We start from the raw sequence: 25,746 nt of genomic DNA, 5'->3' as shown, positions 1-25,746 counted from the left end.
TCATGTGACAGCATCGGTGCAAAATGAAATGTCATGTGACAGCATCGGTGCAAAAGGAAATGTCATGTGACAGCATCGGTGCAAAATGAAATGTCATGTGACAGCATCGGTGCAAAATGAAATGTCATGCGACAGCATCGGTGCAAAGGGAAATGTCATGCGACAGCATCGGTGCACTTGGTTTGCTCTTGCCCCAGATCGAAGCGCTGCACCCAGTAGTCTGGTGCTGATCGCAGCATGTACATCATGAGCTCATGTCGACGTCTCCTGTTTTTTTGTCCTCAATTCAACATGCAGATTTGTTTGAAGGGTTTGTGTGTACACCGAGAACACCGACAAATTTGATCATAGTTTACATCAGCGTTGATTCTTTGTTTTTATACAAATGTAACTAGTGAGGATCTTGGGTTAATTAGTGAGGATCTTGGGCATGTTGGGTCATCCTCCATGTCCTCCAAGACAAGACAACCTTTTTCTAGCCTTTGATCAGATCATGCTGAGGTTTTGAGTACGTGGTTGACCAAGTTGATGCGATTCAGACAATTTACAAAATTGGAGTTTGGAAGTAATTCAGACACACAAACGATAATGAGAAACATTTTTATATTCCAGCAGAAAATCATTTCACCAATCCCTCCATTTATGGAATTCTTGATAAATTGTTCGTAAAGTGAAATTCTGTATAATCAAACCCGATTTTGCCATCGACTTCCGTTATATCATTGGGGATGAGTTCCGACAGAAAAAGAAGATTCCGCACCAACTCGTCATAAAAACACAAGAATGCAGACAAACTTTTTTCGAAGGAGATATTTAATATAAATCTGATATTATATAATAATAATAATGCTCAAAATAGGTAACAGAAACACAAGGTATGAGGCAAAACGGTGCCGATGGCCGTGAGGTGGTGGTGCAGCGAGACGGGGGGAACTGGGGGTTACTGGGAACGAGAAGGTGGGGCAATAGGGTGGTCTACCTCACCTTATGCTTTAACCCCCAAAAACGTTTAACCGAGATATTCAAATTCCTGAAAGCGAACTTAATGTACCTTATAACGAATTGGTTCCCTAGTTTATACGTCACGTCATAACGAAAGTCTGGATATCGAGTCGCCGTATAACGAGGGATGGATGCGTAAATAAAACGACGACATCAAGGTAAAGGTGAGAAGATGAGGTGAAGAAGATGATTCCATATTGTAGTTCAGGCCCACGGTTGCTTTCGAGCAAGACCACAATGGCCGCATTCTCATGTAGTGTTTCATAGTCGTACCTCTGTGTGAGCACTGGCTCTCATCACAAAGGCAAAGGTGGATGAAATCCCTGAACAATCTTGTTTGGTTTGAAGGAATCATTCAAAATCCCAACATCCAATGATAATTCAAACACGACTTCAGTAAACAGTTCAAACATTGCACACAATAAACCAACCTCCCGTGTTAAACACAATCTTTGTACAACCTGGTCGTGCCTTCATTACAGTGACACCTGCAATCATTAATATCAGCCTGCGTGCACCTGCAAAGTCAATCCTTTCTTGAAGAAACAATGAATGTGGTAAACAAGCGAGATGAAGCAGTTATACAATTTCACCTTTACCTGGCCACACGAAGTCACCCAGGCTGACTTTTACCTGCTGCACATAAAGTCACCCAGGCTGACCCTTAGTCACCCAGTCACCCAGGCTGACTTTTACCTGCTGCACGTAAAGTCACCCAGGCTGACCCTTAGTCACCCAGTCACCCAGGCTGACACGTAAAGTCACCCCAGCTTACTCTTACCTGGCTGCACACAAAGTCACCCAGGCTGATCTTTACCTGGCTGCACATAAAGTCACCCAGGCTGATCTTTACCTGGCTGCACATAAAGTCACCCAGGCTGACCCTTAGTCACCCAGGCTGACACATAAAGTCACCCCAGCTTACTCTTACCTGGCTGCACACAAAGTCACCCAGGCTGATCTTTACCTGGCTGCACATAAAGTCACCCAGGCTGACTTTTACCTGGCTGCACATAGTCACCCAGGCTGACCCTTACCTGGCTGCACATAGTCACCCAGGCAAACTTTTACCTGCTGCACATAAAGTCACCCAGGCTGACTTTTACCTGGCTGCACACAAAGTCAACCAGGTTACCTGATGGGTTTTCACAGTAGCAATATATTTTTGGAAGTAGACGCATTGTTTGAATTGGTTGTGCTCCGGCCATCATTATAGTACCGACTGCTAACGTGAATACACCAGACTACCCACACTGCCCCTACTTAACTACACCAGACTACCCACACTGCCCCTATTTAACTACACCAGACTACCCACACTGCCCCTATTTAACTACACCAGACTACCCACACTGCCCCTATTTAACTACACCAGACTACCCACACTGCCCCTATTTAACTACACCAGACTACCCACACTGCCCCTATTTAACTACACCAGACTACCCACACTGCCCCTATTTAACTACACCAGACTACCCACACTGCCCCTATTTAACTACACCAGACTACCCACACTGCCCCTATTTAACTACACCAGACTACCCACACTGCCCTATTTAACTACACCAGACTACCCACACTGCCCCTATTTAACTACACCAGACTACCCACACTGCCCCTATTTAACTACACCAGACTACCCACACTGCCCCTATTTAACTACACCAGACTACCCACACTGCCCCTATTTAACTACACCAGACTACCCACACTGCCCTATTTAACTACACCAGACTACCCACACTGCCCCTATTTAACTACACCAGACTACCCACACTGCCCCTATTTAACTACACCAGACTACCCACACTGCCCCGATTTCACATTCCCACACCTTTCATGCAAAAATTGTAAAATCTTTTTTAAAGCATCACTTGCTACACAAAGTTGATTCAAATTGTACGCTGTGCAGATTGGGTTGACAATGAATCAGTAGTTCTGCCCACAGGTAGAATCATATTTGGGAGGAGAGCTCGACTACATTGCTGATGCGCCACCTGTGGGTTAGGATCGGAATTTGTAATTTGGCCAGGGTCCGGCGACACGTAACCCGCTCTTCATGGAAAGATACCTTGGGATTTTAAATATCCACCCACATGCTCCATGAGACGCGACACCCAGAGTTACATCCATCCGGGGGATGGCATACTTTGTGATGCAACACCTTGCCAGCGAACACCTGCCAGCTTAGAGTCGGGTCGGGAATCAGACCCAGTACCGTCCTGTCAGGACACTACACCAAGTAACGCTGCACAACAAGGTAAACAACCCCCAACACACGCACAGGTTATGTTTCAAATGTAACAATTACCATGCCGCACATCACGGGAAAACACCAACATTCTTCCACACGAGTGGGGCCTACCCGCAACTAAAAATGGTGGAAGCATGACCGCGCACCACCACGTCAACGTACACCCAGTCGACCCTTTCTCACCTTCCCATCGCCGAACAAAGACCTTTCAGCAAACTCTCTTTTCTCCCTCCAACGAGTGTAAAAAGTACTGATGAAGGGCTAACACCCAAAATGGCGGCTGCACATTGCTCACTGCAGCAATTAATCAGCTTCCAGTTGCTAAAATTGATGGTTGTACCTGTTGAACCTGAACCACCGCCGCAAGTCGACATCGACCTTCACAGAGAAGACCGTTCCATTGGAGTTTTCCCTCTCGTTTCCCAACAAATCATTTCATCAACGCAAACTCTGTGCTCACTTCCATTTTAAATGTAATTATATATTTCGCTTCCAAAAGGATTTTGTTTGAGCCCGGATGATGTTCATGATGGTAAGATGGTGTTCATCGATCACAACTTCAAATGCAACAATCGGTTTCAAAGACTCCCACGAACTACGAAACCGTAATTACAGTTGCCTCGTCCATTCGCAGGCCTCACAATCCGTGTTCGTCTTCCAGGTAAGGGACAGGAGCATCGTTTGTGTCCGCCATTGGTATGTCCTGTCGGTGATGAAGCTTGGCATAACTTGTGCCGTCGCCCCTGCACAAATGACAACCACAACGTTCCATCAGCGACAACTCAAATCCTACGAGATCGTTTAGTGCGCATGCGCAAAAACGAGAGAACAGACACCGACGAACCAGAAATAGGGAGAAAATGCTTCATAAACAAAGTGGGGAACAAAGAAAATACGAGATGAGCAAAAATGTACATTTATATATATATATAAAACATGTTATGAGGATTAAAATGTTATGGGTTTTGAGTGATTTGCAAGTCGGGAGCCGAATGTTACAAAACAAATGACCAAAGTCACTCCGCATAGTCCGTTCACGATATTCAACGGATGAGCTATCCTCGCATTTTTACCTGCGCCACCAAAGGTGGATGCAGCTTATGTTTTCACCCCTGTCTGTTTGTCCGTTTGTTTGTGAACAAGGTATTTCAAGAAGTTGTGGACGGATTCGGACTAAATTTTGCAGAGATGTAGCGTGTGTGACAAGGACGAAATGATTATATTTTGGTGAAGATCCGGATTCGGATCCGGCTACTAGAAGTTTTTAAGTGATTCTTCACCATTGGGAGATCGGGCCAAAAACGATACATTGCGGGATATCTCAAAAAGTTATTGACGGATTTGGACGAAACTTGGTGGACAGGTTGTGTGTGTCACAAGGAAGGATTGCTTCGATTTTGGTGATGATCTGAATAAGGATTCGGATATGATAATTATTTAATTTTTTAAGTGATTCTTCACCATTGGGAGATCGGGCTAAAACCAACATATAGCAGGATATCTCAAAAAGTTATGGACGGATTTGGACGAAACTTGGTGGACAGGTTGTGTGTGTCACAAGGAAGGATTGATTCGATTTTGGTGAATATCTGAATAAGGATTCGGATATGATAATTATTTAATTTTTTAAGTGATTCTTCACCATTGGGAGATCGGGCTAAACTAACATACTGTATAGCAGGATATCGCAAAAAGTAATGGACGGATTTGGACGAAACTTGGTGGACGAGTTGGGTGTGTGACAAGGAAGGATTGCTTCAATTTTGGTGAAGGTTTCGGATCCGGATCTGGCTACTAGGATTTTTTCAGTGATTCCTCACCATTGGGAGATCGGGCCAAAAACAATTCAAAGCAGGATATCTCAAAATGTTGTGGACGGATGATTTTGATTAAATGCGAGTCTGTATTGTGATTTTCTGGTCTACTCTGGGATACAAAACCTAAACTGTTCACCTGGCGGAGGTGTGCTCTCTACTGAGTGTCGTTCTAGTTACACTTGTGCTCTAAACACAGGAATTGCCGAAAAACCCTCGTATATCACACGGTGTTACATAACTTACCACACAAACACACATTGTCATGTGACTGTGGTTTGAGATGGCTCGACATGTGCATTTGGAATGGTAAAGTGAGCCCTCAATGGAGGGGGGGGGGCACACAGTAACCACATCCACTACACGGACACCATGTCCCTGATCATGAAGCCAATTGAACGACTCAAATTACTGAATGACTAAAAAAAAGGGAAAACGAACACGCAGATGACAGATCATGCCTAATTACTAAAAACAAAAAAACATTGTACTAGAGAGGGAACGACCAGAAAGGAGATGGTAGAATGTAGAGACCACGACCTGTGTGTGATGTGAAAGTCATAGGCCCAGAGACTCAGCATCATCACAGGGGATTCCAAGGATTTTTTTTAAGGCAGGGGCACCAGCCAAGAAGGGAGAGCAGTACTCTATCAAACTGCGGATGAAGACCTTGCAGGTAAATAAAAATTCAGATGTGCCGAGGAAAGCCTTTGCATGATGGAGGATGCCCAGTCGGCGACCGGCTTTGGAGGCCAACTTAGGTATGTAGTTTGCCGAAGACAGATCATAACTGATACTGAGGCCCAAACGTTTGAGTGACTCAGCTTCTTCAAGAGGGTTGTTAAGGAAATAGATGGGAGGGTTCACACATGGTCCTTTCAGAGAAACAGAGAGAGAGCGTGAGATTTTTCAGAATTGAAAGATGTATTCCGAGTGTTTGACCAGCTGGTGATTCCATCAACGTCTGTAGAGAGGGAAGAGGCTGCACTGTCTATCTGAAGGATGAGGGATGTTACGGCAGAGGATGGGGTCATCAGTAAAGAGATAAAATAACTTTATAGAGTCATAAAGATCGTTAATGAAGATGATTAATAGGACTGGCCTCAAAATACTGCCCTCCAGCCTTGACAGGGAGAGGAGATCCTGTTGAGAGCCGCACGTTGGCTACGAGAGCATATGAAGTCAGTAACCGATGTGTGGAGTTGGCCTTGGATTCCATAGGCAGAGAGTTTGGAGAGTAAGCCGGGATGCCAAACTATCAAAAGCATGAGATGTGTCCGGAGAGACGGCCCCGATCTCATGTCTGACATTCAGGGCCTCTCATCTATTGTTGGGCGAGACGAAGCAGCACGTTCAAGGTGGAGTCACCTGGTTTGAAACCAAATTGATGATCTCAGATGAGGTTGTTTGGAGAAAAGGAAGAATTTCATATCAACTGTGATGATGGATTCCCTGACCTTGCTGATGATTTGGAAGCAAGCCGATTGGTTTATAGTTGAGGGGATCAGTTTTTGCTCCTTTTTATGTAGTGCAGTGATGTTGGCGGATTTCCGAGCAGATGCAAGATGACCTTGGGCAAATGATAGGGTCAAAAGGGCAGAGAGAGGATGGGAAAGAGCAGCAGAGCAGCTTTTTAGAACGTGTGTGCTGATGATGTCCGGTCCAGTTGCAAAATCAGTCGAGGGAGACCAAGGAGAGGAGATCCCGTTGAGAGCCACCTCACTGAACAAATGCTGAGAGGAAGAGCATTAAATCTTTAATAGAGAAGGAAAACAAGGTGTGTAACAAGCGCTGAGAGGAAGGAATGAAACCAAGTCACGTTCATATTAGAGATCAACGTAAAGAAAAGAAAAATCAAGACGAGTTAAAGCACAACAGCTGACAGCAATTTCACATTTACCAATCAGTATCCACTTGTGTTAAACCTTATTGTGTTAATTTCACGTACTTCTTGCCAAGTGCGGCGAGTCCATACAATACACCGGTGGCAAATGTGATGACGTTGCCCAGCACCGAGGTGAGGCCAGCGTTGATGATGACTGGAACTATCGCCAACCTGCACACCCACACACCGACAGCTCGCAATGTGAATTGCTCAGTTTGCCGCTTCAGTTCGAATAAACAACTTGAGTTGCTGAGAAAGAACACAAATGAATGGTCCGAACGGCGCGCCTCACCTGACTTTGATGGGGATAGCCCCTTTCCGTGGGCCCCGAGGTGAGAGCTCGACCTTGGTGAGACTCCCCGCGCCGACTAAACAAGTGGCGCAAACACTTCAGTACGCGGCGCGACCGTCCTTGGCCGGCATTCTTCCGACACCCTGCCAACTTCCGGGATCGGCCACCCGATCGGCTAATGTTGGCTTTGAAACTCCGCGCGTGGCACGAGCGCCATCCGGAGGCTGCACGTATGATCTACAAGCTACTTCAACGGCACGAAAGACTTTAGCTGGCATTGGATCCACACGCGAGGCACGAGCGCCTCGCCTTGACGACTCGATAACTACAGGGCCACCTGGCCTGGCTCGTCCTATAATCCCGCTCATGATCGAGGGAATTTTTGCTAATGCTTTGATCGATACGGGATCCACGCATAGTTATGTTGATTTTCGACTTGTGCAGAAACATGGATGGCCGATTCTAGGGACAAGACGCCGAATCTTTATGGCCTCTCAGGGGCTATGGCTTAGCACAAAAGGGGGATGTCGACTGAAGCTTGTCATTAAGGGTTGAATGTTTCCGGATGTGCATCTAATGGTCTTACCAGCATTATGTGCAGAAGTTTTGCTAGGACATGATTTTCTCAAGCGACATGGACGTTTGGAAATGGAATTTGGTGGTACTGATACTCTTGCTGTGTGTGCTCTTGCAGGGATGGAAATTGAGCCACTTTCGCTGTTCCCCAATATGACCACGAACTGTACACCTGTCGCGGTTAAATCGCGACGCTACTCACGAGCTGACGCGCAATTCATTGCGGAAGAAACGGCCCAGCTACTAAAATAAGGTATCATAGAACCTAGTCGGTCGCTATGGCGGGCCCAAGTTCTGGTGGTACGAAGCGAATCGCATCGCAAATGCATGGTAATCGACTATTCGCAGACGATTAATCGGTTTACACAGCTGGACGCCTACCCACTCCCGGGAATGGACTCCCTGGTTCGACAGGTGGCACAGTATTCGGTCTATAGCACTCTCGATCTGCATAGTGCGTATCATCAAATCCCCATCTCCGAGGCAGATCGCATCTATACAGCATTTGAATCGGGTCAGAGGTTATACCAGTTCACCCGGCTACCTTTTGGGGTCACGAACGGGGTCTCTTGTTTTCAGAGGGCTACAGACGACCTTATCGCTAAGGAGAACTTGACCGATGTCTTTGTCTATCTGGATAATCTCACGGTTTGCGGGTATGACCAGGAACATCATGATGCTAATCTGAAGCACTTCCTCGAGGTCGCACAGAGGTATCGCTTAACTATGAATGAGGCTAAATGTCGTTACTCTGCTCGCACAATAGATCTTCTGGGGTACACTGTGACCCACTGCTCGGTTGCTCCAGATAAGGAGTGTCTGCGACCCTTGCTCGACATGGCACCGCCCTGCGATCGTGCTTCGTTGAAGCGTGCTCTCGGGCTGTTCGCTCATTATTCTAAGTGGGTACAAAATTTCTCCGTGAAGCTCCGCCCACTTTTGGACTGCGAGGCGTTCCCCATGAGCCTTGCCGCCAAGGCCGCTTTCCATAGCCTTAAGTCCGACATCGCTGGCGCCGCTGTGGCGACGATTGACGAAAATAAATCTTTTGTTTTGGAAAGTGATGCGTCGGATCATGCGATAGCTGCAACTCTCTCCCAAGGGGGGCGCCCTGTGGCCTTCTTTTCGCGAACTCTCTCCTCCGCTGAGCGGAAACATTCGTCTGTCGAAAAGGAGGTGTATGCCATCATCGAGTCGATTCGGCGTTGGCGTCCCTATTTGCTCGGACGATACTTCCAAATTATCACGGACCAACAGAGCGTTGTGTTTATGTACGACACCCAGCATGCTCAACGCATTAAGAATGAGAAAATCACTCGCTGGCAGATCGAACTCGCCGATTTCTGCTACACAATCAAATATCGCCCTGGTAGGGATAACCTGGTTGCCGACGCCTTGTCGCGGCCGCCGACGTGTGCGAGTCTCATATCTTTTGAGGACCTGCGCGCTTTGCACGACATCTTGTGCCATCCCGGGGTGACGCGTTTCGCTCATTTTGTGCGTAGTCGTAACTTGCCCTACTCGGTTAAGGATATTCGTCAGATCTGTCACACTTGTTCTATATGTGCTGAACTCAAACCGCGCTTCTACAACCCTCCTATGGGGACGCTGGTCCGAGCTACTAGGCCGTGGGAGAGATTGGCGATGGATTTCAAAGGGCCAATGCCGGCGTCACCGGCTTAGAGTAACTCTCGTTACCTGCTCACAATCGTTGATGAGTTCTCGAGATTCCCTTTTGCTTTCCCGTGCGTAGATATGACAGCCGCCACGGTTATCCGGTGCCTGCAGAACTTGTTTTCTATGTTTGGGAATCCGGCTTACGTGCATACCGATCGGGGTGCGGTATTCCTGTCCCAGGAAGTGAGGAACTTCTTACTCCAGCATAATGTCGCTTCTAGCTATACCACTCCGTATAGGCCACAGGCGAATGGACAGGTCGAACGCTTCAATGGTATTATATGGAGAGCCGTTACACTGAGCCTTAAGTCCCTCGGCCGAGGCCTAGACAAATGGGCTTGGTCACTACCTGCGGCACTGAACTCGATCAGGACTTTACTGTGTACGGCTACCAATCAAACTCCCCACGAACGGATGTTTCATCACCCGAGGAGTTCGGGTAGTACCCGATCCTTACCTAGTTGGCTTGAGGAGCCGGGACCGGCTTTCCTCAAACGTGCTGTTCGCATGAGTAAGTATGATCCACTAGTGGATAAGGTGCAGGTACTCCAGGCTAATCCCGAGCATGCTCGTGTGTTGATGTCTGATGGACGTGAGTCAACTGTCTCCGTAAGCCACCTGGCCCCTTGCGGGGAAATTGACGAACCAATTTACGAGTCCATGGACTCTCCCGTTGCTCCACCTGTGGAGTATCTGCCGGCCATCTCACCGCTAAACGGACCCCAACCTGTAGGCTCGGTGGTGCCACCCCCGTCACCTGACTTAGGCGGCTACTCCGACACAGGGGACTCTGGTCTTGGGGATGTAGTACCCGGTAGTTTCCGGACCCGTGCCGGAAGGGAGATTCGTCGCCCCGATCGCTACGGATGGACCGACTGACATGGATGGACAATTGCTGCCCCTACTATTATGCTGCTGCGTGCTTGATTCCTGCCTTAGCGGAAGTGTAGTTTTAACGGCGGGGAGAATGTAATGAAATTGTACCTAAGTTGAACCCAGATGTTATGCTCTCTCCAACCACTGAGAGGCGTCTATAAGAACTCGGACGACCATCACTCCGGATCATTCCTGTGACTTATAATCTGTGACAGCGTAGACTCGAATGGTGCGTATATTTAGATGATCCAGGCTTGCTTGCACTGATTGTCAATTGCTGGACTTCTCCTTGATTATATAATCCTGATATATTGCATGATCGTATTTTTACAGGGGTTGCCAGAGATCGAATTTGTATTAAACCTATCATTGGGACAATGTTGTGGATTTGACTTCTTACAACACAAATACATACACACCTTGAGTTGCTGAGAAAGAACACAAATGAATAAACAACTTGAGTTGCTGAGAAAGCACACAAATAAATAAACAACGTGAGTTGCTGAGAAAGAACACAAATGAATAAACAACATGAGTTGCTGGGAAAGAACACAAATGAATAAACAACGTGAGTTGCTGAGAAAGAACACAAATAAATAAACAACTTGAGTTGCTGAGAAAGCACACAAATAAATAAACAACGTGAGTTGCTGAGAAAGAACACAAATGAATAAACAACATGAGTTGCTGGGAAAGAACACAAATGAATAAACAACTTGAGTTGCTGAGAAAGAACACAAATGAATAAACAACGTGAGTTGCTGAGAAAGAACACAAATGAATAAACAACGTGAGTTGCTGAGAAAGAACACAAATGAATAAACACCTTGAGTTGCTGAGAAAGAACACAAATGAATAAACAACGTGAGTTGCTGAGAAAGAACACAAATGAATAAACAACGTGAGTTGCTGAGAAAGAACACAAATGAATAAACAACGTGAGTTGCTGAGAAAGAACACAAATGAATAAACAACGTGAGTTGCTGAGACAGAACACAAATGAATAAACAACGTGAGTTGCTGAGAAAGAACACAAAGAAATAAACAACGTGAGTTGCTGAGAAAGAACACAAATGAATAAACAACGTGAGTTGCTGAGAAAGAACACAAATGAATAAACAACGTGAGTTGCTGAGAAAGAACACAAATGAATAAACGTGAGTTGTTGAGAAAGAACACAAATGAATAAACGTGAGTTGCTGAGAAAGAACACAAATGAATAAACAACGTGAGTTGCTGAGAAAGAACACAAATGAATAAACAACGTGAGTTGCTGAGAAAGAACACAAATGAATAAACAACGTGAGTTGCTGAGACAGAACACAAATGAATAAACAACGTGAGTTGCTGAGTAAGAACACAAATGAATAAACAACGTGAGTTGCTGAGAAAGAACACAAATGAATAAACAACGTGAGTTGCTGAGACAGAACACAAATGAATAAACAACGTGAGTTGCTGAGACAGAACACAAATAAATAAACAACGTGAGTTGCTGAGTAAGAACACAAATGAATAAACAACGTGAGTTGCTGAGAACGAACACAAATGAATAAACAACGTGAGTTGCTGAGACAGAACACAAATAAATAAACAACGTGAGTTGCTGAGACAGAACACAAATAAATAAACAACGTGAGTTGCTGAGTAAGAACACAAATAAATAAACAACGTGAGTTGCTGAGTAAGAACACAAATAAATAAACAACGTGAGTTGCTGAGTAAGAACACAAATGAATAAACAACGTGAGTTGCTGAGACAGAACACAAATAAATAAACAACGTGAGTTGCTGAGTAAGAACACAAATGAATAAACAACGTGAGTTGCTGAGACAGAACACAAATAAATAAACAACGTGAGTTGCTGAGTAAGAACACAAATAAAAAAACAACGTGAGTTGCTGAGACAGAACACAAATAAATAAACAACGTGAGTTGCTGAGACAGAACACAAATGAATAAACAACGTGAGTTGCTGAGTAAGAACACAAATAAATAAACAACGTGAGTTGCTGAGACAGAACACAAATAAATAAACAACGTGAGTTGCTGAGTAAGAACACAAATAAATAAACAACGTGAGTTGCTGAGTAAGAACACAAATAAATAAACAACGTGAGTTAGAACACAAATCAAATGATTTTCTGCCTGTGCATAAAATTGCATCACTAAAGCGTCCGTCCATCCATCACGCTTTATCCTAAAGGATTCCCGCTGTCGTAGAATAATACAAATGGTATCGTTGGAAAGCCAATAATAAATTTACTTCATTGGAAAGCTATACCTGGTGTTGGCCTAATGGTTGGGGCGGCGGGCTTGGGATCCTAAGTTCGAATCCCGTTGAATTAACGTCAGGTGGGGTTGATCCGCCAGCCTTTCATCCTTCCGAGGTCGACAAGATGATGCAACCAGCCACGCCCACAGAAAAATGATGCAACCAGCAGCCGAGTGGCTGCACACGAACCACCAGTGGAAAGCTAATAATGGATTCATTTGATTGGAAAGGTCCGTTTAATCCATCAAGTCCGGAAAGGTCCGTAATAACAAATATTCATGTCCGTTTAATCATAAGCGTACCCGTTTTAAAAGGCCCTCTTTCTGTGATTGAAGAAGAAGAAGTAGCCATTGGAACCTAATGCAGCGCTTCTAACAGTAACATTTATTATTCTTTGATAGAAGAAACCCATCGAAGGACACAAAAGGAGCTCCATCTCCATTAAATTCTGCTTCGGTGAGTCTATCTGTCTGTCTGTCTGTCTGTCCGTTCGTGGGTGTGGCCCATCCCATTGAGGAAGTGGTTCCACCCATTCTGAGAGGGGCTTAAAAAACAAATCTCCACCATTTTGTTTGCTCCGCATAGCTTGAGGCTCCATAGGCCTCCGGTGTCCATTTTAAGACTGAATCAACGCGTCTTCTATCAAAACAAGTTACTTTTTGAAAAAACAAGAAACAGAAAAAAACAAGTTACTTTAAACAGAAACAAGTTACTTTAATATTTTAATTACAACTCATGCAAAGGAAACAAAGTAATGCCTGTTTCGTTCGGAGCGATCACGGCAGCGGTCTATTATACACCGCCCAAACAAGATGCGTTTTCATAGTGTATGGGAAATAAAATCGTGAAATGTTTAATAATAAAAAAACTTTTTGGTTTTCGCACGAGTTTTCAAGGCTGAAGAGTGTGCAAGTTCAAGATTAATAAACAAACTCCATTTCACGTGTGCATCGACATGTAATTCACATACAGTCACATGAAAAAGTAAGTACACCCCATGTAAAGTTTTGACTTTTTCAACATATTTCAACATAACTATTTGATCTTCATTTCAACAATATTGACAGATAAAGGTGATATAATATAACAAATATCATGAAACATTTACATTTTGTAGTCCATTGTATAATTTAAATAAACATAAATGCAAATTTCGCATGTGGAAAAAGCAAGTACACCCTTGGCTCTAATAAGTGGTATTGCCCCCTTTGGCAGAAACAACCTCAAGTAGGCGTTTCTTATAACTGTCTACCAGTCTCTGACATCGACTGGGAGAAATTTTTGCCCACTCCTCCATGCAGAATTCTTTCAGCTGTGCGATGTTTGAGGGGTTTCTTGCATGCACAGCTCGTTTCAAATCCCCCCACAACATCTCGATGGGATTTAGATCCGGGCTTTGACTTGGCCTATTCCAGAACCCTCCATTTCTTTCTTTTCAGCCATTCCTTGGTGGATTTACTGGTATGTTTAGGGTCATTGTCATGTTGCAAGGTCCACCTTCGGTTGAGCTTCACTTTTCCGACAGATGGCCTCACATTATCCTCAAGCACCCTCTGGTACAATGAAGAATTCATAGTGGATTCTATGATGGTGAGCTGCCCAGGCCCTGATGCAGCAAAGCTGCCCCAAACCATAATATTTCCACCACCATGCTTTCCAGTTGGTATCAGGTTCTTGTGGTCAAATGCTGTCTTTGGTTTTCGCCAAACATGTCTTCTGGTACTGTGGCCAAATAGCTCTACCTTTGACTCATCTGTCCAGAGCACATTGTTCCAGAAGTGCTGGTCTTTGCCTCGGTGTTCATTGGCAAACTTTAGTCTTGCCCTGATGTTATTTCTGGACAGCAAAGGTTTCCTCCTGGCACACCTCCCATGTAGATCAAATTTGTGCAGCCTCTTTCTAATGGTAGACACGTGCACTTTGACATCGACAGTGGCAAGAACTACCTGTGGGTCCCGTGATGACATTCTGGGGTTCTTAGAGACTTCCTTCAGCATCTTGCGGTCTGCTCTCGGGCTGAACTTGCTGGGGCGGCCTGGCCTGAACAAGTTGGCAGTTGTTTGGAATCTTCTCCACTTGTAGATGATCTTCCGGACAGTCGAATGATTGATTTCAAATTGTTTGGAGATCTTTTTAAATCCCTTCCCAGATTCGTAGGCATCTATAACCTTCTTTCTGAAGGCCTCAGAGAGCTCTTTTGATCTAGGCATGGTGACGCCACACACTTCAACAACAAAGAGCAAACCAAACGAAATGTCTGAGGTTTAAATAAGGCAGGTTCCTCCAAGATCCTCTCTAACGATGTTCTAATCATTTGCACCTGAGCTGGTGCACCTGATTCTAATTTTAGGTATTTGAAGTAGTGATAAATGTAGGGGTGTACTTACTTTTTCCACATGTGAAATTTGCATTTATGTTTATTTAAATTATACAATGGACTACAAAATGTAAATGTTTCATGATATTTGTTATGTAATATCACCTTTATCTATCAATATTGTTGAAATGAAGATCAAATAGCTGTATGTTGAAATATGTTGAAAAAGTCAAAACTTTACATGGGGTGTACTTACTTTTTCACGTGACTGTATGTGAAATAAATAAATAAAAACAGAGGGAATATTGCCGAGATAATTTTTCGTTCTTATTTTATAAGTTATGTGCACGCACACTTTAAATTAGTTTATTTGAAGAAAGGCAGTTCTCCCGCGCGCGTATTTTTACCTTTTTCTTAACCTCAGAAAAAAAAACTCAATTTAAATTTTCCGAAAGCGTGATGTTTCGCTTTTGCACCCCAATGGACTATAAAATTTGAACACCCTGGTACTACAATTACTTCCCCCTCGACGAGAGAAAGACAACTGTTAAAAAATTTGGATTCCGAAAGCTGAGTGCAATTTGCACCCAGCGGGTGTGGACTCGCAACCCACGGACACCGAGTGTCCGCCGGGTCCGAATCCCACACTCCTGACACCAGTTGTCGTGTTCCCGGGGTGAACACCCCTGGGGACGGATAGTCGATCGAGCTTTACACTCCAAGGTGTTCAATCCAATGGCGGTGTGAATATGCGCGGGGGATGAGGCAACAAAGGGTACCAAAGCTTTTACCTGAACAGATCCCACGGACGTCCTCGACCCTGGTAATCAATTCAAACCGACACGGAATTATAATGCAAAAATACCAGCTTTATTGAAAGAAATGCCGTTAACTAAAGAATGCACGGTAAACTAAAATTCCTAATCGAGGGGCCCTCCATACGGACTCGTATACAACACAAGGGGAAAAATAACTGGAAAATAATGCGTGTTTGTTTTGGTATTCAGCTTTGAGTGGTTCTTGAACCCCGTCGGGAATCGTCACAGCCCCCGCGTCCGTGCGCGGGAAAACACGCCTTGGCGGTTGGCGCGCAGTTCGTGTGCAGGAACCAGGCCTTAGCGCGCTGTTCGTTCACTCCATCCAGCCTCGCTCGTCCTCTTCGTCCGCTTCACAAAGCACCGACGTCTCTCAGCGCACCCAGATGACGCACATCCAGCACCGACGAGCCAATGAATGGACAATGCGGTCACTCGAACCGATGAAAGCCAGGGACCACAAACACAAAATGCGCGACTGCGTCCGCCTTCCATGAACACCAGGAAGCAAGAGGGATATACAACTGCTGGTAATGGAGGCCAGCCCGGAGAGAGGGAAAATGTCGGGACCCAAGTCTTTTGTACCCAGGGCTCATACGTCATCCAAGGGCATCGCGCCATGCTCCTATCAGCGAGTCCCATCTCATCGCTCTATCGTACCGGACCAATCACTGCTCTTCAGGGCGTGGCCTCACGGACCTGCCTGCTCGATGTTGCGATGTGGCGGCTGGCGGCACCAGCGGTATTGTTCAATGTCCTGTTCTGGTTGTTTTTATTTAATGTTATAATTCATGCCGATTGCTTGGCTTGGCTATGTGTGTGTAGTGCATTGTTATAAGGAACAAAGGGAGATCACAGAGTCCATTTACATAGCGGGGATTTACCATTAATCCCTAAATAATTAGCATAACCCCACCCCGTGTCATGGGGACAAAGATACACTTACGTGACATCCGGTCTGACGGATTCCCTACTTATGTACATGGGGTTCTTCTTCTTCATCGTGACATTCGGAGCACACTATACTATACACATCAACCTGGACTAAGGTAATCCATTGCCTACACCCCATAAACGTAACAATACACACACACACACACACACACACACACACACACACACACACACACACACACACACACACACACACACACACACACACACACACACACACCAAGTTGTCCTGACAGGGCCTCATCATTCTGCTCAGCAAATGGGTTTTAAGTAATCGACTGTGCATTTTAATATCTCGCATATCCCTGCTCTCTGACACCTATTTTAACGTGTGGTGTCATACTCACAAACAGTAGAGTGCACCCTTCTGCCAGTATTTGAACTTGTCTGCATGAGCGGACACCTTGTTCGCAAACTCCAAAAACTGGCAACAGAAAGGAGCTTCACAAAGGAACAGCACAAACGCCGCAAGGCTGCAGACAGCAAGGTTGTTGGTTGTGGGTGGTCCGAAGAATGTACAACAACAATATACTAATCAACACAAGCCTGAACAGCCGAGATTGTAATGTGAAAATACCGTGATTGGAAAAGTAGAGATTGTCATGTAACACTATCAGCCATTTGGATGCCATGTTTCCAAAATGCAAATAGGTTGTGGGAACAAGGTAAGAGGAAAAGAGGTAAACCATGGTTGAGATGTGACGATTGTGTGAAGATGGATATCAGTAAGGTGGAGGTGGTTGGAGGGTGGAGAGAGCTGGCTAAGGGCAGAGGGGAGTGGAGAAAGATCATGGTCAAGGCAGGGCAGGAGATTGGTCCCATCGAACCTCACTACCATAAAGGGAAGAGAAGAAGAAGAAGTCACACAAGAAGTTTCCAAAGTGATCATCATTACGATGCTAATGTCATTTTAACGTACATCATCCAGATGCCGGAGACGACGTGAAGTGGGTAGATGGTGATGCAATTCCACATGCCAGCAATTGCACTTGCTGAGAACAGATAAAGTAAAGAAGATGCTTTAAACAATTGGATGATAAACAAGAACCAATATAATTATTACAGGTAACGGATGGATGGATGAAAATGAAATGTCGTGCAACACAAATATAAATACAACACAAGTATAATAACATTGTCGTGTCCCCGGGGTTAAGACCCCAAGAGGACAAATGGCCAAAACGAGCTTTAACTCCGAGGCGTATACCTAACTTGGCGGTAGTGACACGCGCGGGAAGGTTCAAGGTCTTACCTGATCGGGAACACACACAGGGGTTATCCGATCCCCACAGACACAGAGACAAAAGTAAGATTCGACAAGTAAGCAAAATCCACAATACAAGAAAAGTAAGATTCGACAAATAATGATTTAATCTTACTATAATTCACCAAATGTCCGTCCGTCTGTCTGTCTGTCCATCTGTTTGTCTGTCTGTCTGTCCGTTCGAAGGTACAGCAAAAACAGCTGAACCGATTGCAACGATATTTTGGGTGGATAATCCTGGGATCTCCAGGAGTAAAATGGGCTATTTTGTTTTTCCAATTTCAACTTTGGTCTCCAGTATTCTCAGGTTTGGACTCCCGCATAACATTCGCATTCGCATAACGTTCATTGTGATGATGTTTTCATTATGACGATGTTGTTTTCCTGGGTGCTGCACAAACGGCTGCACCGATCGCTGCACAGCTGCACCGATCGGAGTCGGTGACCTCAGACAAAGACCTTTTTATAAGGACACGGGTTGAATCCCTGCTTGAGAGAATTCCAACCCCCTCCCCGCCATCACTGCCATCTCTCCAACTCACAATCCCACGAGATATGTGGAAAGGACGACCCAAAACCAATTATCTTCTTTTCGATTCGTATATAAACATCATTAAAAGTAAATAATGACCTCGGCCAAAGTTCAAACGACGTTTAATCTCTACATAAGAGAATTCCACGTAGCTATTTGGATGGTGTATACGCTAACAAATTGCTCTCTTCATCGATCTTGCCAAGGCCGTAACAGCTATCGGCTCAAAATCCTTTTAACTGTTGATTTGGTAGTTTTTACAATGAAGGAAACACGTATCGGGAGTACATACGACAGCGATTGTGAATGTGACAGCTCTGAGGCGTCTTTCGCTTCTCATCGCAGTGATGGTGAGCACCAATATGGCAGCTGCAAGATTAAAATCTGGCTTCAAACCCCCTCACAGTCCAACGCCTTCAACCAGACATATTAACACGCTCCTCCCCCTTCATTCCCGTTCTTCAAAGCAAAGCGGTAAAAATTGTTGTATCGCCATTATATATGACGAGCAACGGTACCCGCCCTAAGGGCGGGGCTTCAATTTGGAGGCGCGATTTATATAAACATCCGTTAAATATCACACGCAAATCATCAAAATCTAAACAGTATTTTTAGAATTTCGATTTTAAAAAACCACATCACTGTTCATATCCGTAAATATTATCCCATCGTGTTTCAAATCGTGATATCAACTGTTGATATCACAATTTGAAACACGATGGAATAATATTTACCGATATGAACAGTGATGTGGCTTTTATTGAAATTTGAAAGATACTGTTTAGATTTTGATGATTTGCGTGTGATATGATTTAACCCTATCGGACCCGTTCCACTAAAGCGAGCGCTGCTCGTGAGGACCAGCCACTTCCAGCTGTGTCATGCAGTTATATGAATGGTGAAATTCATGTCAGAAGGTTGAGTATGGCCGTGGTGACTAAAGTCGACAGCGGGTCCGATAGGGTTAACGGATATTTATATAAATCTTTTTTAAATTTTAAAAACCTTAAATTTATGATATTTTACCTTTTCATTTCGGCCTCCCAATTGAAGCTCCGCCCATAGGGCGGGTACCGTTGCTCGTGAAAATAAATGCAAGTAACAATGAAAGGTGGGGTAAACCACAATTCCTAAATGAGGGACCCGCCACTCAGACTCATATACAAACAAGGGGAAAACGAAAGTAAAATTAAAATCCCTTTTATAATTGGCCAAACTCAGCTTTCCATCCCCAAATGGCTGGTAAGGTCGTCGCCTCGAACTACCGTGCGGGAAATGCACAAAATGGCGCAGAATCGCACCCGCAGCCAGCATGAGACAAGCAGGCAGGATCCCTCTTTGTTTCGCTCATGACCCCTCCTTCTCTGCAGGGCACCACCGTCAACCAACACCTCGTCCTTCCACGTTGCAAAAAGTCCCAAAGCCCCTACACGTCTCCTCACCAGCGCACCTGAAACCACAACATCCACTCGCGACGAGAACCAGAACAAGAGAGAAAGATGGCGAGACGAGTCTTTTTGCCTTCTCTCGAATGTTCCACCCTCACGTCACACTCTGTCCAATCACCGAGCACTACTCGATCACGAAGGCCGGGGCGTGGCTTCCCCGTTATGATATGTCGAGGGGGTGGAGTCTAATCTCTCTTCTGGAATGTTTGGATGACGTCGAAGGCCGTGAGGCAGGGCTTGCATGCCGATCGGCAAATGCACTGGGTGTTGGTTAGCCCTGGGCGGCGTTGTGAGCAAATGAGACAATTTACAGTGGATCGTTGTAGTTATTGTGGCGGCCCTTTGTTGATTGGACACAGGTGGACTCCAATCAAGTTGTAGAGACATCTCAAAGATGATCAAAGGAAATTGGATGCACCTGAGCTCAATTTGGAGTGTCGTAGCAAAGGGGTTGAATATTTATTGACTCAAGACATTTCAGATTTTCATTTTTAATTAATTTGTAAAAATTCAAAAAATAAATTCCACTTTAACATTATATGTGTAGCATGTGTGTAGATTGATAACATGTGTAGATTAGATAACATGTGTAGATTACATAACATGTGTAGATTAGTGCTAAAAAAAATCTCAATTAAAGCCATTTTATATTCTTACTGTAACACAACAAAATGTGAAAAAAGTCAAGTGGTGTGAGTGAATACTTTCTGGAGGACGTGTATATGGTGATTACACTACTTCTGACATATTCTTCCAACCCATTGATTACATAGGCAAGACATAATTATTAGATATTCGTATTTGTTATCAAACACGAGACAAAAATATTCTGTGTGCTTGTCACATGTAAAGTCAGATAGGATGGTGCAGAGGTAATGGTGCAGAGGTAATGGTGTATTGAGCTTTGAGCCATCAAATCCCGGTAGGATTCTCGACGCGACGATACACTGTCGGATTGGTGCTTCGGAGGCAGGGCGGGCATCACAAGGTACACCAACCCTTGGATCATTATTTCACATATTCCTCACTAGATTTTCACAAATATTTATTAAGCCGGGTGTCTCGTCTTCTAGCATTAATGGATATTAAAGATCCTGCTGTGTCTTTTGCGGAGTAGGTGATTTATCGCTGGCATCCTGAACGAATTACAAATTCCAGCCTAAATCCCCTTCTGTCTCCAACCTAATCTGAGGATTCTTGCCCCAATCAGGTATTGGTCAAAATCTTGGTCAAATTCACTTTGACGAGTCTGAAGCAAGTTGTGTGGCCATTATCCATTGCGTGCTGAGATAAAGTTTCCCTTAATCACGTCACGCAGATGACGTCATGGCCATCGTGCTTTTCTGGAATATTTAGGGGACGTACCCACCGGTTTTGCTTTTTGAACTGTAAGACTTCAAAAAAATTATTAGAATTAAAAACCACCTTCAGTTCTTTATTACTTAAAATCAAAATGATCAAAAAAAATCTGAGTCTGTGGACCTTTAACTTGGTGTTGGTGTGGCACAGGCATGATGGTCCGTCCAAATGGCCTCCTCCTGCGACTTGCACAGAGGACCGAAGCTACATCCCCATGACTATGAAACAAACAAGTTATTCAACTTATTCAGAATCCCACAACCTGAAACGGTACAAGATGAGGTGCAGGACAAGGAAGTGGCCCCAGAGCTTCAACCAACCAATAATCGCACACGGAACAGTCTTCCAGTAGATTTCCTGATGTGTAAACCGATTCCAAACAAAACTGAACAAGCGTTACGCCGAGGTTCCACCGTCGGTGGAGTGATGTGAGTTGACAAAGTGGAAGACGCAAGGCGGCCATCTTGGATTTTGACGTTGCGACCCAATTTTCAATAGCGTTCTCCCTTATGCGTAGATACACCCACACACCAGATTAGAAGTTAGTAGTTCGCTTATTTTTCAAGATATTCCGCTCACAAGGTTCAGACATACATGGTGGCAGCCATCTTGGATTTTGACGTGGGTTGCACCCACACACCAAATTAGAATTCGGTCCTTTGCTTACGCACGCACGCACGGGACGGACGCACACACAGACGGAGGGGAAAACCATAGTCCCCCTTTCGCTCCGCGGTGCGACGGGGGACAATGATCGTTGGAAGAATAAGGAAAACGATTTCGTACCCACAGATCAAAATGAACATGGAACTAATGTCATGATGCAGGAACACAGAATGGATGAAGTGATAGTCATCCATGACGAGGCAGAACAGAACTGAACTGGAGGAATGTCACCGTCCCAAATCGGGTCACCGTCCCAAATCGGGTCACCGTCCCCAATCGGGTCACCGTCCCCAATCGGGTCACCCTCCCAAATCGGGTCACCGTCCCCAATCGGGTCACCGTCCCCAATCGGGTCACCGTCCCCAATCGGGTCACCGTCCCAAATCGGGTCACCGTCCCCAATCGGGTCACCGTCCCAAATCGGGTCACCGTCCCCAATCTGGTCACCGTCCCCAATTGGGTCACCGTCCCCAATCGGGTCTCCGTCCCCAATCGGGTCACCGTCCCCAATCGGGTCACCGTCCCCAATCGGGTCACCGTCCCCAATCGGGTCACCGTCCCAAATCGGGTCACCGTCCCAAATCGGGTCACCGTCCCCAATCGGGTCACCGTCCCAAATCGGGTCACCGTCCCCAATCGGGTCACCGTCCCAAATCGGGTCACCGTCCCCAATCGGGTCACCGTCCCAAATCGGGTCACCGTCCCCAATCGGGTCACCGTCCCAAATCGGGTCACCGTCCCCAATCGGGTCACCGTCCCCAATCGGGTCACCGTCCCAAATCGGGTCTCCGTCCCCAATCGGGTCTCCGTCCCTAATCGGGTCACCGTCCCCAATCGGGTCTCCGTCCCTAATCGGGTCACCGTCCCCAATCGGGTCACCGTCCCCAATCAGGTCACCGTCCCTAATCAGTCTTTAAGACTTTCGTCGGGTGCCATCCAATGTAATAAGAGTTCAAATTTCATATTAAACCAAGATAATCCGCATCAACTAGACCTAGTTTGACATATAAACCGCCATTGTTAATGGTCTCAGAGTTCATCACCATTCTGGAGTGACTGGTCCATGGTTGGTACTCACAGATTCCACCGCAAACACCGACCCCACGGACCAAAATCCGGTACCACCAGGTCATATCGTCCGACCTCCTCGATCCCTCTCCAGAACCTGTCCCTCCAACCTCACCCTCCATGGCGACCTCACCCGCTCACGTCCGGATCATTTACGATCGCCGGGAATCGCTTGCTGAAGATTCCTTGAACAGCGGAAGAACAAAAACAAACTCGGCTTTACATCTCCCAAGTATCTTCGTGAGCTCAGCCGTGAATTAAAATTAGTATTTATACATCAAGTATAAACACTCACAAAAGCCACTACGACCTACATATAATAAACAATTAAGTTTAAAGTTTCACTTTATGGTGATGACAATGACCGTTGTTAAGGAAGTAACTGCAATGAACACGTAAGCAAACACCATATACAGGAAGTTCTTCTTCTTCTTCTTCTTGTGGTTTAAACGGCGTTTTCACAGCCACAAGGATCTATATACGCCACTCGTTTACCCACATAGACATATACACTTCGACTGGAACAAACAAGCAATGGGAACTTTATATTGTTTGATCCTTTTATCTTCTTATTATAATAGAGCAAACGTATATGGTTGTGTCGTTATGTTTATATGGACGAAAACGTCTTCTTCTTCTTCAAATAAAATTAACACCCTGAAGGAGCTGTGCTCCAACTCGAATCGAAAGAATGGACGCGCCAAAAAGCTGGAATTCGTCCGAGTTTCTTTATTGCATCAAATCAACTCGGCTAAAACTGAAAAGCCCGTTTATCGGGCAGCATTATATACAAGCACTCGAATATCTCATGCCGGAGCGTTTGCCCTTAAAAGGCGCGACTGGGCGTGTCCGGGAGACCTGGGCGTGCCTGGACATGCCCGGGAACGGCGAACCTGGGTGTCGCCGGACGGGCCGGGTGTGCCTGGACATGCCCGGGAACGGCGAGCCTGGGTGTCGCCGGACGGGCCGGGTGTGCCTGGACATGCCCGGGAACGGCGAGCCTGGGAAAGGCGAGTCTGAGCGTCTCCGGGCGGTCTGGGCGAGCCCGGCACAGCGATCGCTCCGTGGTTGCGTCCTCGGCAGGTGTAAGGCGATTGTGTATGTTCAGCGGCAACCGCTACAACCCTCTTAATTACGTTTAGACTGCTGAGACCCCTCACAACTTTGACGACCCTTTAATTCCCCCAAGACCCTTAAGACCACCAAGACCCTTAAGACCACCAAGACGCCTGAAGACCCAAATACCCTTAAAGACCCAAAAGACCCTGAAGACCGCAAAGACCCCAAACACCCAAACACCCAAAACACCCCAAAGACCCAAAATACCCTTGAAGGCCCTGAGGCTCAAAAAGACCCTGAAGACCCAAATGGCCCTGAAGACCCAAAAGACCCCGAAGGCCCTGAAGACCCAAAACACTCTGAAGACCCCAAAGACCCTTGAAGACCCTTTAGACTCAAAAGACCCTTAAATACCCCCAAAGAACCAAAATACCCCAAAGACAATTAAAGACTCAGAGGAAACAAAAGACCCTTAAGACCCAAAAGCCCCTGAACACACCGAAGACCCAAAAGACCCCAAAGCCCCAAAACACCCCAAAAACCCAAAATACCCTTAAAGGCCCAGAGGATCCAAAAGACCCTGAAGACCCAAATGTCCCCGAAGATCCAAAACACCATGAAGACTCAAAAGACCCCAAAGACACCGAAATGGTCAAAGATGCCTATCCCTCTGAAACGATGTGTGGTGAGGCACGCGGAGCACGCCGAGTCACACAAGTTTTATAAATTAGATATCCGACATGTCGAGTCATGGGTGCCTTTGGCAAAATTTGCAAGTGTTTCCGGTACACCTGATCATGTTTATCTCCATTTCTCGGGCAGAGCAGAACCATAGAATACTAGAGAGCAGAACCATATAATACGAGAGAGCAGAACCATATAATACTAGAGCAGAACCATATAATACGAGAGAGCAGAACCATATAATATGAGAGAGCAGAACCATATAATACTAGAGAGCAGAACCATATAATACGAGAGCAGAACCATATAATACGAGAGAGCAGAACCATATAATACTAGAGCAGAACCATATAATACGAGAGAGCAGAACCATATAATATGAGAGAGCAGAACCATATAATACTAGAGAGCAGAACCATATAATACGAGAGCAGAACCATATAATACTGGAGAGCAGAACCATATAATACGAGAGCAGAACCATATAATACTGGAGAGCAGAACCATATAATACTGGAGAGCAGAACCATATAATACGAGAGCAGAACCATATAATACAAGAGCAGAACCATATAATACTGGAGAGCAGAACCATATAATACTGGAGAGCAGAACCATATAATACGAGAGCAGAACCATATAATACGAGAGCAGAACCATATAATACTGGAGAGCAGAACCATATAATATGAGAGCAGAACCATATAATACAAGAGCAGAACCATATAATACTGGAGAGCAGAACCATATAATACTGGAGAGCAGAACCATATAATACGAGAGCAGAACCATATAATACTGGAGAGCAGAACCATATAATACTAGATATTGTTACCTTTGTAGGGGGTAGGCAGTGATTACTTTAGTTCAGGTAGATTTGCATAAATTAGCATGCTAAATTAGCATAATTAGCATGCACGGTAAA

The 25,746-nt window shown here is 45.3% G+C and overlaps 1 protein-coding gene across 5 annotated transcripts; it reads right to left on the bottom strand.

Moving 5' to 3' along the window:
- Positions 1-586: 586 nt before the first annotated feature.
- Positions 587-23,485, bottom strand: CACFD1 (calcium channel flower domain containing 1). 5 transcript variants are annotated; one of them, XM_068133641.2, is made up of 7 exons: positions 23,393-23,485; positions 23,089-23,263; positions 17,661-17,733; positions 17,089-17,214; positions 7,022-7,129; positions 1,699-4,002; positions 587-1,635 (listed from the first exon to the last, which is right to left on the bottom strand). In XM_068133641.2, exons 2-6 carry the CDS (start codon positions 23,198-23,200, stop codon positions 3,897-3,899), a joined length of 525 nt encoding a protein of 174 aa, XP_067989742.1. In that variant the 5' UTR covers positions 23,201-23,263; positions 23,393-23,485; the 3' UTR covers positions 587-1,635; positions 1,699-3,896. The 5 variants fall into 5 exon arrangements, with proteins under 5 accessions (XP_067989742.1, XP_067989741.1, XP_078623085.1 ...); XM_068133640.2 differs by having other exon boundaries at positions 23,374-23,477; XM_078766959.1 differs by having other exon boundaries at positions 1,699-1,819; positions 1,856-4,002; positions 23,089-23,465.
- Positions 23,486-25,746: the final 2,261 nt, after the last annotated feature.

This window comes from Myxine glutinosa, chromosome 13, assembly GCF_964187855.1.
Source record: "Myxine glutinosa chromosome 13, kmMyxGlut1.1, whole genome shotgun sequence".
Taxonomy (NCBI): domain Eukaryota; kingdom Metazoa; phylum Chordata; class Myxini; order Myxiniformes; family Myxinidae; genus Myxine; species Myxine glutinosa.
Note: the sequence above shows the minus strand (reverse complement) of the source record. Positions and strands in the feature narration are given on the sequence as shown.